The 12,754-nt window shown below is 38.9% G+C and overlaps 1 protein-coding gene across 3 annotated transcripts in view; it reads left to right on the top strand.

Moving 5' to 3' along the window:
• The window catches only part of usp6nl (USP6 N-terminal like), a 307,312-nt gene extending 294,980 nt beyond the window's left edge, over nt 1-12,332 (top strand). For all 3 annotated transcript variants that reach the window (XM_068059486.1, XM_068059488.1, XM_068059485.1), the window contains one exon: nt 9,322-12,332. In XM_068059486.1, the coding sequence (XP_067915587.1) occupies nt 9,322-10,826 (1,505 nt within the window). In that variant the 3' untranslated portion in view covers nt 10,827-12,332. The remainder of the gene's footprint in view (nt 1-9,321) is intronic.
• The last annotated feature ends 422 nt before the right edge of the window (nt 12,333-12,754 follow it).

Here is a 12,754-nt window from a genome sequence, read left to right on the forward strand (position 1 = left end):
TGCATCCTTTTTCTCTTGAAAAGAGAAGGCTGAGGGGTGATCAAAGAAAGGTTTTTAAAAGGCACAGTGGCACAGTGGTTAGCACCGCAGCCTCACAGCTCCAGCGACCCGGGTTCAATTCTGGGTACTGCCTGTGTGGAGTTTGCAAGTTCTCCCTGTGTCTGCGTGGGTTTCCTCCCACAGCCAAAAGAATTGCAGGTTGGTAGGTAAATTGGCCATTATAAATTGCCCCTAGTATAGGTAGGTGGTAGGGAAATATAGGGACAGCTGGGGATGTAGTAGGAATATGGGATTAGTGTAGGATTAGTATAAATGGGTGGTTGATGGTCGGCACAGACTCGGTGGGCCGAAGGGCCTGTTTCAGTGCTGTATCTCTAAACTAAAACTAAACTAAACTAAACTAAAGAGAAAATGAAACAAGTTAATTTTTAAAAAATCTCCAACAATAAATAAAAGCTGAAGCAATGAGACTGCACGCTTGTAAAAGTTAAGTTGTTTGGCAGTATTTAAGACTCATTATGTGGTTAAAAATTCACTTATGGACAAGCGCTAACCTTTTGTGACTTATTTAGTGGTTATCTATCATGTAAGCACCGCAAGGTCACGCCTTCCGCATGTGTGAATGCAGAGTCTCTTCACATGATGCCAGTATAGCAAAGTTTCTGGAGGAGCAGAGCATCTGCAACAGCAAATCCTGATTTCAGTATTTAGCTGCGTGTGTGTGGATGCCAGAAGTTGTTGTCTGATTTACTCTTTAATAATGGTGAGCTTTGATGGTCTCACTATTATGTCTAATGCAAAATTTGCACTACTATGTTAACCACTTGACTTATTGAAAGAATTGCAAATTATACTACTTTGACATGGAATAATATCCAGTTTCATTACACATTACAAGGGAATAGCAAGCTTTACATGTACTATATGATATAATCATACATATGAGTACCAGCATTGGTGATGTAATAGTGTACCATTCAGTGATTGCTCTGGCCCTTTTGGTTAATTTTCAATCTTGGCCTTTCCATCAGTGTGACAGATGCCAGGAAATGGGGCCTCCTTACATTGAATATAATTCTATCAGAAAACATTCCCCAGTTTTTTTTTAACTAGTGAATGTAAGTGTTAGTAAAAGTGCATATCCAGGACCAGTGGCCATATTGACTCCTTATAATTCCTCTTTTTACCTTTGGTGGCTGGTCTATGAAAGATGTGGGTATAACAATATTCAAGTCCCTATTTCCTAGGTTGTTTAGGGGCCACTGCAGCAATTGGTGACATTTTTAGTGTATCCACGGAATTGGATTTGCTGATCTAGTGGGACAGTATAGGGGGTAACTTATCAATGAGCAGCACATGGGACCACAAAGAAGTTGACCTCTGCCATCATATTTCCAGAAGTCATTCCAATTACTTTTGAGAGTGCAGTTGATTGTGCATAGTCAGCAGTTCTCCATCAAGGTGGAAAGGGGGATTGTGTAATAGTTAGAAACTGAGGTACTCAATGAATTATCCAGATGACAACATAGCTATCAGTCACAGATGAATCAAAGTACAGTACAGACATAAGATCAATATTATTACTTGTGGCGTCATTAATAGATAAGCCTAACTACAAAACGTGTTAAACTATTAGGATAAAACAATTCTAGATCTTATGTCTTGATAAACTATACAGTTTAAGACTGTACTGTACCTTTTGATTCATCTGTGACTGAAAGCTATGTTGTCACCTGGATAATTCATTGAGTACTTCAGTTTCCTACTATGCCTGATCAAAACCAGTAGTATGCCAGAAAAAGTCATAGTGCATAGATTTTGACAAGTGGCTTTTGCTAATCAAGGTGCCACAAGAAAGTGAAATGTTCATTTAGCTTTGTTTAGAAATATTAATTCCTGAGTTTCATAATACTTCACAATTCTCTAATGGCTAGTACTTCGTGTTTGTAAACAAAATGTCTATTTGCCACTGAATTTCTTTTAAATGTTTTTAGATGAAGTATAGATTCAAGCATATTTTTAAATATTTGCGAAGCTATCCCACTTGTCATTTGGTAGCAATTCTTGATTGATGTGGAATACCACATGAGCTTCAAAGTTGAAAAATTTTCTTCGGTTAGGTTTTCATAAACACAACACTTTGATGACAGGGCTTTGAGAGATTGTTTCTGCATCATAACTGGTAACTTGCTTCCTTTTCCACCTCAGTCCTATCGTTTTGTTTCATTTCTTTTCTCCTCATCGGCAGATACCAAATGTCTCACTCTACCTGGGGGTCACTTTCATCTCTACAGCAGCAGTTGGTGGGGCAACAGATCTCAATTTTTTTTTTTGTGTGTGTGTGTTTTGCTGTAAGCTGGTTTGGCAAAATATAGGGTTATAATTTTCCCACATTTATGAAATTCTGATTGTGAAAGCAAGCATTTGATTCTTCCAGTGAGGGTTTTGTCAAAACAGTGTTGCTAATGTTTATATGTAAATTGTACCTGATCAATCATGGTAAGGGCATGCTGAATTCTTCTCTGCAGGTTACTTGCAATTTCTAAATTTCTGGATTTAATGTTTTGAATGTTGAAATGAATGCACTTTTGAAGTTTTCAAAATACACAGGTGATGTTTGTCTCAGAGGTTTATTGTGATTACAATCTTTTGTATGTATTTTAATGCTAAATATTCTAAACCAGAATTTCACAATGAAACAGAAGACTTCTTTAGCGTTTCTGGTGAATTCCTAGAATATTGTGAAGGGGACTAAATCAAGCTCAAGGTTTCCCCATGGGACACCTTCTGGGGAGTTAAAGATTATTTAAAAAATGTTCCAGGCCTTCAGGATAAACTATTGTCTAAGTATTGTGTAAAGACCATCATATAGCCATGGATAATTACTTCCAAATAAACTCCAGACATAGGTATATACAGAACAAACTGAATTTAATAAATCAGAATTGTGATAAAGGTCACCTACACCACTTGTTTCTTTCCTTTTCTAGCTTTTACTCTTGCTCTCTTTTTTTTCTCTTTCTCATTGTAAGTTGGAGTATAAGTTTAAATCTGAGTAAGTCGACTAATGAACATTGACACTCAGTGCCGTAGAGTGGAATATTCATCCCTGGCAATACCCAGCTGTACTGAGCAGAGAAAACTGGTGGAGAAAGGTTTTGTTCTAATGTTTCACATCAGACAGAAAATCAGTTTTGTTAAATTCATACACACAATATTTTGAAATCCACAAAGAACACTTCATACTCAGGTAATTACAGTTTTCAGAGTAGTGACCCATTAACACAAATCTTCCCACTCCATGCTTACTTGCATTTGAGGGCAAGGGTGATTAGGCTCTGTACCAGTTTGGTTCTTAATCTCACAAAGTAGTTGTTTCATGACATTCCTGGTAATCCAAATCTGTTTCATTTATTCTTGGGTTTTGAGGCAAAATTTCATTAATGTGGGAAAAGGGTATATGAAACCATGCATGGCCACATGAAACTAGATATGTTTTCCCCCCTACCCCCTTCTGAATGCCACTATGTCATGTTGCTTTTACATACAAGAACTCCTCTCTGGCTGTAGCAATTAATGTCTTGCTGTCATTAGCTTCTTTTGCAGACCCTTCATTGCATATCTTTTGTGTGTTTTTCTGTCAAGTTCATGGATTGCTCAGGAAAAAAATGAAAAGGATTTGTTTGGCAGTAGTCCCTCTATTGAAAATTTCACCAATCTGAGTAATGATTGACAGATTTGGCTTTGTGTGAATATCTGGCTTTTAGCCTTGGGTGCTGCTATCACTGTGTTATTGCCAGTTTGAAGGTGTATGGTTATGAATTTCATATTACAAGTCAGCCAGTTATAAATAAAATATGTAACATGACATGGCATCCTTCCTAATCCCCTTTAGCATTAAAAATATTTTCTCAAATGAACGCTTTTGCATTTGATAGATCTTTCATTGCAAAGGTCACAAAATGTCCATTTTGTGTCTGACGCCTCATGGACAACTTATTAAAACATTTTAAGAAATGCATTCAGAATTGTGTTTAACTATTAACATAGCAATGGAACAAAATATACTTCCTTCGTCATTCATTCAACCTCCCCTGAAGAGGATTTGCTGTCATCCTACTGGGATGATATCCAGTGATGCAAATGTTCTCAAAACAGCTCACGCTTGCCCTTTTATAATCGCAAAAGAGCCCAAGGAGATTCATGGTATGAAATCATGCTGAAGCTGAAGAAGTTGGCCAAAGGCACGCTTGATAAATTAGCTTTAGGGGAATCTTTAAGAAAGCGAAGGATGTAGCAAATCAAAGGGGCTTGGAGGAGGAGCAAGATAGCTGATGGTTTTCCCACTGTTGTCTTGTGAGGAAAGGTTGGACAGGCTAGGCTTATAGCCACTGGAGTTTAGAAGAGTAAGAGGCAACTTGATTAAAACATATAAGATCCTGAGGGGTCTTGACAGGGTGGATGTGGAAAGGATGTTTCCTCTGTGGGAGAATCTAGAACTAGGGGTCACTGTTTAAAAATAAGATACAGGTGTAGAGAAATTTTTTGTCTGAGGGTCGTGAGTCTTTGGAACTCTCTTCCTCAAGAGGCAGTGGAAGCAGAGTCTTTGAATATTTTTAAGGCAGAGGTAGATAGATCCTTGATGAGCAAAGGAGTGAAAGGTTATCCTGTGTAGGTGGGATTGTGCAATTGAGGTTACAGTCAGATCAGCCATAATCTTTTTGAATGGCGGAGCAGGCTCGAGAGACCGAGTGGCTTACTTCTGCTCCTAATTCATATTGGTGAAGCAGGGTGTTTGGGCGGGGCGGGGGGTTGGTGGCGGCGTTGGTTTAGGGCAGCATGCTCTGCTTCAAAAAGATAATGGCCTGGATTTTGCAGTCAGTGGTGAAGTGACAGCGTCTCCACTGAACTCAAAGAAAGCTGCCCACAAAGATTAAGCATTCTCAGTGGCATGAATTTCATCTTTCTCGAGCTTAGTTTGATTCTGGCACCAAGTCTAGTGGATCTCCAGATATCCAGCTCCAGTGATGTCATCAAGCAGGCTAAGTAGCCAATCATATTGGAGAATCTCAAACAGCAAATCAGCAAGTAAGATGAACTGATTATCATTCACTTTTTATGAATTTTACAGAAAGGAAGATAAAGATTGGGACAAGCATATGGAAATAAAGTAGAAGTTGAAATATCAACATTTTTAAAAATAAATTAAAAATCTATGGCATTTTTATCACAAATTTGACATTATGCAAATATAAAACTAATTTTTCAGGGCCAGAGAGGTTGTTTAGCAGTAATTATGACTTAGTACGCTATTTAAAATCTAGTTACACATCACTCAAAAAGGCACAATTTTTTCAGTTTTTTATAGCAATATTACAGTGTAAAAGGGGAAGGTGGCGTCAATTCAAGTGATTTGTAAAGATTTTTGTCTGTGGTGATTTCAACAACACGCCCTGTGGAGGAGCAGGGAATCACTGATAGCAACTTCTGGATTTCTGTGTTTAACTGCACATGTGCAGATGCCAGAAATTGCTGTAAGTTTCCCAGTTGTAATGATGGCAACTGCTGACAGTTTGGTTGTCATTGCAACCACAAAGTCCAGACCAATTTTTCCAACCTCTTTAAAGTGATGCATTGGAGCTCTTTTGTCATCATCGCAGTGAGGGAGGTGAATGAGAGCAGCACAAATGGATTCATTTTTCTTTTCACTCTCTCAGATTGATGTCTGTCCAGGGACTCTGGCTGAGATGAGGCTGATTCTTTGCAAAAAATAATATTCTGCCTTAAACAAGAGCAGCCATTCAGTGCATTGATGCAGTTTGCTGCTCAGCTGCCCAAATCTCTAGCAACATTTTATAAAGTATTAAACTGAATACTGTGTCTCCAGCTTATCTGACTTTATATTATCCTATGTCAATCAAAGTAACAGGTGCAGTAACAAAATTTTGTCCTGATATTTCATATGATTCTACAAATTGTATCTGACTAGGGGTTGAGTATAGAGCCATTAACAATCTACTGTAACAGTTTGTTACAGAGCAGATGTTAAGAGCTGCAGCAACAAGTATAATTTATTTAATACTTGTGAATGTATAACATATCAAAATGTCTGGAAGTGCAGTGACATTTTTGTAGGCAAATACAGCAGCCATCCTGCCCCAGGAAGGCTGGGAGCAGACATAGCCCTTGAGGAATATAAAGACAGTAGGAAGTAACTTAAGTAAGGAGTCAGGAGGGCTAAAAGCGGTCATGCAAAGTCATTGGCAAACAGGATTAAGGAAAATCCCAAGGCTTTTTATACGTATATAAAGAGCAAGAGGGTAACCAGGGAAAGGGTTGGCCCACTCGAGGACAGAGAAGGGAATCTAAGTGTGGAGCCAGAGGAAATGGGCGAGGTACTAAATGAGTAATTTGCATCAGTAGTCACCAAAGAGAAGGACTTGGTGGATGATCAGTCTAGGGAAGGGAGTGTAGATAGTCTCGGTCATGTCGTTATCAAAAAGGAGGAGGTGTTGAGCGTCTTGCAAAGCATTAAGGTAGATAAGTCCCCAGGGCCTGATGGGATCTACCCCAGAATACTGAGGGAGGCAAGGGAAGAAATTGCTTGGGCCTTGACAGAAATCTTTGTATCCTCATTGGCTACAGATGAGGTCCCAGAGGACTGGAGAATAGCCAATGTTGTTCCTTTGTTTACGAAGGGTAGCAAGGATAATCCAGGAAATTATAGGCCGGTGAGCCTTACGTCAGTGGTAGGGAAATTATTAGAAAGGATTCTTCGGGACAGGATTTACTCCCATTTGGAAACAAACGAACTTATTAGCGACAGGCAGCATGGTTTTGTGAAGGGGAGGTCGTGTCTCACTAACTTGATTGAGTTTTTTGAGGAAGTGACGAAGATGATTGATGAAGGAAGGGCAGTGGATGTTGTCTATATGGACTTCAGTAAAGCCTTTGACAAGGTCCCTCATGGCAGATTGGTACAAAAGGTGAAGTCACATGGGATCAGAGGTGAGCTGGCAAGATGGATACAGAACTGACTCGGTCATAGAAGACAGAGGGTAGCAGTGGAAGGGTGCTTTTCTGAATGGAGGGCTGTGACTAGTGGTGTTCCGCAGGGTTCAGTGCTGGGACCTTTGCTGTTTGTAGTATATATAAATGATTTGGAGGAAAATGTAGCTGGTCTGATTAGTAAGTTTGCGGACGACACAAAGGTTGGTGGAGTTGTGGATAGTGATGAGGATTGCCAGAGGATACAGCAGGATATAGATCGGTTGGAGACTTGGGCGGAGAAATGGCAGATGGAGTTTAATCTGGACAAATGTGAGGTAATGCATTTTGGAAGGTCTAATGCAGGTGGGAAGTATACAGTAAATGGCAGAACCCGTAGGAGTATTGACAGGCAGAGAGATCTGGGCGTACAGGTCCACAGGTCACTGAAAGTGGCAACGCAAGTGGATAAGGTAGTCAAGAAGGCATACGACATGCTTGCCTTCATTGGTCGGGGCATAGAGTATAAAAATTGGCACGTCATGCTGCAGCTGTACAGAACTTTAGTTAGGCCACACTTAGAATATTGCGTGCAGTTCTGGTCGCCACACTACCAGAAGGACGTGGAGGCTTTGGCGAGGGTACAGAAGAGGTTTACCAGGATGTTGCCTGGTCTGGAGGACATTAGCTATGAGGAGAGGTTGGATAAACTCGGATTGTTTTCACTGGAACGACGGAGGTGGAGGGGCGACATGATAGAGGTTTACAAAGTTATGAGCGGCATGGACAGAGTGGATAGTCAGAAGCTTTTTCCCAGGATGGAAGAGTCAGTTACTAGGGGACATAGGTTTAAGGTGCGAGGGGCAAAGTTTAGAGGGGATGTGCGAGGCAAGTTCTTTACACAGAGGGTGGTGAGTGCCTGGAACTTGCTGCCGAGGGAGGTGGTGGAAGCAGGTACGATAGCGACGTTTAAGAGGCATCTTGAAAAATACATGAATAGGATGGGAATAGAGGGATACGGTCCCCGGAAGTGCAGAAGGTTTTAGTTTAGGCAGGCATCAAGATCGGCGCAGGCTTGGAGGGCCGAATGGCCTGTTCCTGTGCTGTACTGTTTTTTGTTCTTTGTTCGATGCAAGCAATCCTGCTGTCTGGAGTTTGCTCCCTTAGACTCTTGCTTTGTTTTCTGGAGACATATTTTAGCTGATTATTGTCATCAATTCAAGTTATCAGTACCTTAAAATAACAGACTGTTACCATGATGTACAGGTGACTTTTTATGTTTTTACTTTCCTTTTATCTCATACAACTGGTCTTTTATCAGTATTTGCTGATAATCTTTTCAGTCATGGAGGGTAACATGGCAGAGTTCAGATGTATTCTTGTCCTATGTCCATAATTTGCACTTTGATGCTTTGCATGAGGGACCAATGTTCAAGGATGGGGCCCCCAGCTGATTTGATTTTTGTTGTTGTTTGCTTTCCCTAGAACTGCAGGTCAATTATAGCACTCCTACTGTTAAGACTAACTAAACCAGCACAGACAAGGAATCGAAACTTGCATCATTTTGCTTTTTAATACCCAGTCCCACATTGTACAATGTATTTAGTCATCATGCCACAGAGTGAGCTTGAAGCATGATATTTCTCCAGGATGGAAAGTGAAATAAATCTCAAATTTACGATCAAATAATAATTCACAGCATCAGGTTTGGTCAAATAATGTGATTATTTTTACGGGTGTTTGCTGACTATAGTTGCCTGCCACACGTCTTGTGCCAACAAAGCAAATTAGCCTAAAGCCAAATTAAACTGTCCCTATAAACTTCTTTTCTGTATTTTAAAGAGCACATTTTGGGATGCATTTCAATGCTTTTGATGAAACTTTGCTTTCAAGCTTCATAACCGCTCAACCCCTCAATGTATTGCAGTGTATTAGAGTCCTAAAATTGTGTGTTAGCTTATATGAAGTAATTGTAGTGTTAAGGACATTATTGAAACTTTTACGATTATAAAGTTAAACAGTCTGACGTAGAAATGTAACTTATGTATGCTCAAAACACTGGAGAATTTTGTAAACTACTTGAAATGTATCTTCATTCCCCCTGGCAGAACAATTTCAGTTAAGTTTGAAGATTCACTATTGGGAAGATCACTGCAAATTGTAAAATGTTTAATGTTGTATGTGCTTTCCCATTTAATTGATTTTGGATAGTTCTAATCTGTTAAAGTCTGCATGAAAAGAAATGATATCTATCCCTATTATCATCAAATATGAACTTAAAAATGGAATATCTACAATGTTTTCTAAATACTGTACTTCAACATTCATTTTCAGGTAAACCTGAAGAATTTCCACAGAAATTACTTGGCCAGGTACCCATGGAGCACCAAGAACCACCTGTTATCAATCACATGAACAATGGACAGCACAACACAGCTAAAGTAGGACCTCAAACATCCAGGAGAAAAGACAGGAAGACGTCACCAGAGAAACTGCAGGAGAAACAACCTGACAACAGGCCTAAAAAGAGCTCTTTGGAAAAGCCAACTGTTAAAGCACAAAGGGCGGACTTTATGGAAAATCAGGGAGGTAAAGTAAAAGTCTTGCCAGATCTTGATGTGAAAAAACAGCATGGGCTCCCACCACAGCATGCGTTGACACACAGCAATCCTAAACAGCTTAATAATGCTACTGCTAACCAGAACTCCAATGCTAACCCAAGTGTTAAGAAGGATTTTGCACCAAAGTGGAACAAACCTTCAGGCTTAAAAGTTTCAGAAGGAACTTCAAAACATTCTGCCAATGGCAAGGGCAAAACTGGAAGCTATAATGCACCAAGCACCCCATCAAGTCCAGAGGAGACACTTGTAGGTAGAACAAGGGCAATGATTATTGAGGTTGATGAAACAAAGAGAGACTCAAATGCTTCAGAATATGACAACGTTCCTGGGGTGGATCATGAATATGAGAATCGTGCTGAGGAGGTGCTAGAAAAGAGAGAGCCTGGAATAGTGCAAAATAATGCTCTTTCACGAGATGCCATGTTAAAAAATACCAGTCCTTCAAGGCTATTGCCTGCACCGTTATCAAGCAATACAAGCAACATCAATACAAATTCTCAACCAAGACCTCCAAGGACTCATTCTACATCAGTAAGTTCCAACCAAAGATCTTTAATAAAGCAGCAACCTTCTTTGGCACCATCCTACACTAGCCCCCCTGGGTACCATGGTAGCTTCTCACAGTACTCACCTACCAGAGCTAAGGACATGCCTGTCTTGCCACAGTACAGTTACAACATGTCTGGAGGTCGAACAAATGACAATAGGCCATATGGTACGAAGCTAGCACACATGCCAGACTATCAAGAGACCAACGTGAACTCCTTCGTTATTAGCCACCAATTTTCTAACTCTTCACAGACATTCAGAACTGCAGCACAACCTTTAGACCACAGTGGACGATATGATTCAGTGAACACAACCAACTATATAAGGCAGCCAATCCCATATGAAGGTACACAACAACATTCACCAGAGTACCAACATTACAAAAGAAGACTAGAACAGTATGAGCAGCACTGGAACCAGGAAACTGACACAAGGTACAGAAGAAACATGCAAAGATCACCCAGTTTTCGGAATGCACAACAGACTCCTGTCCCAGAGTTTAGCTTCCAAGGTGCACCTGTACCTGGCGGCAATATCTATAATAGAACTTCACCATATCCTGATCCACATGCACAAACAAGACATCCAGATACAACTCCGTTTGGTCCCCAACATTATGGAAAGCCTCAGATGGAAAGAAGAGCCATCCCAGAATCAGTATTGCTTTAAGACACTGGCTGCCCCCTTTTTAAAAAGTAATGTGAACAGTGTTAAATTAGAAAATCTCTGACATTTAAAATTATATAAATGTATTTTTTAAAAAATCAAACAGAAAAGTTTGTAGCATAGTCTAAAACGATAAGAAATTTTCAAAGTCAGAAACTTCACCCAACAAAATACACTGATGGTATTTCTCCAGTACATCTTGTTACCAGAATTTGCTAAATGTGATGAAGAAAACCACCATTCAAAACTGAGCACCAGCCCTTCATTTAAAGTTGATTGAACATGTACTGGTTGTATTGTAGTGCCAACAAGCAGAGAGATTTGAACCCAGGCCTACAGCAGATTGAAGCATGCATCATAAGTGATGTACTAAAAGGTTCCTGATTTGTAAGATTTTTGATGGATTGGCTTACAGTCTGTCCTCTTCTCTCACTATCCAGGTCAGTCCTGGAATTGTTCATGTATAACCCTGAAATGCATTTTTTTTTTAAATAGGCTTATTCAGCAATATTTGTTGCCCTTTTTTGGGCTGAAGTCCTAGAGTATGCTGAGAGTTTCCCCAAGCCACATTTGTGATCTCATATTTATTAATTTCTTTTTTAAAAATAAGTACCTGGACTGCATTTTCCCTTGAGCCTAGCTAGGCAGTTATAATGTCAGTAACAAATCTAATCATGTACTTTCTAGCTATACTTGCACTGAAATGTTGGAGTGCTCAGAGACCAGTACCATCACACTTGAGCTAAATAAATAGGAAAAAAATTAATATACTATGGACGAAATGCAACAAAAACAAAATCAGTGTTTTGTAATGTTAGTGCACATTGGTTTTCACGTCACTTTTAATTGTGGGCAGGTGCATTATGCTCGATGATTTGTGCAAAAGAAGTTTTATTGTACAATAACAAATTAATATTTTACCCTTTGAATGTAAATCACACCCACATGTATTTGAATATATTAACAGGAATTATTTTCCCTTCAGTTTTTCTAAAGTATTATTAAATGGCAGAAACTGTCCTATTTCAAACCCTATGATTATGATTAACACATTCTCTTATTTTAGTTGGAAGTTAAAATGGTATCGTTGGGGTTTTGAGCTGGGAATAGGTGGATTTTTGGACCAGTTTGCTTTGTATTAATGTCTGCAGGTTTTTGTTTAATTTTCTAATGATGCCCAACTTATTTCCAGATAGCTAGATGTATCCCATAATGAAAATGTCATATTGACTTTTTTTAAATGCTTTTAAATAGAAAGGAGCAGAGAACAGATTGTGCCTGTGTTTGCAGGCAGATTGGTTTAAGGTTTAAAATATTTCAGCAGAGTAGGAAACACTGAAAGAACATTTAAATAAACTAAACACTGATTCAAACACATGATTATCAACTGACTTTGACTATATGTATGTAAAACAACACTACTGTGTGTATATGTGTGTATGAGTATGTGTATGTATATATTATATATACACAAATCAAATGTGGAAATTAAATTATCTATTTCGCTTAGAGACATTCTGATCTGAATAAATAAATTGAGACAGTTCATTTCCTGCTTAACTTTTCGCATGATGAAACAATTGCAGAAAAACCCAAGTAATATTGTTGAAATATGTAATTATTTGTAATAATCCTTTTAAGTCCTAATCATGAGTCTTTAACATGGACACTGGCTGTATAGTATATACTTAAATAAGGTGGAAAAGCTGAAACCTGCTATCTGAAATATATGTATCAGCAGTGGTAAATACTGTAGAATTTATATATTCACACTATTTTCTTAAGTAATCTGCAGCAATTTTATAGCTGTGTATTCTATTTTGATGTGAACTGTACTTTTTTAACGTTGCAAAAAATAATTTGAACAAGTTTGGTTTCCTGTGTTTTACTGTTAATCGAGCGTTTCTCCTTTGACATCTATGGTAACAGTT

The sequence above is a fragment of the Heterodontus francisci genome, chromosome 27 (genome assembly GCF_036365525.1).
Source record: "Heterodontus francisci isolate sHetFra1 chromosome 27, sHetFra1.hap1, whole genome shotgun sequence".
NCBI classification, from domain to species: Eukaryota; Metazoa; Chordata; class Chondrichthyes; order Heterodontiformes; family Heterodontidae; genus Heterodontus; species Heterodontus francisci.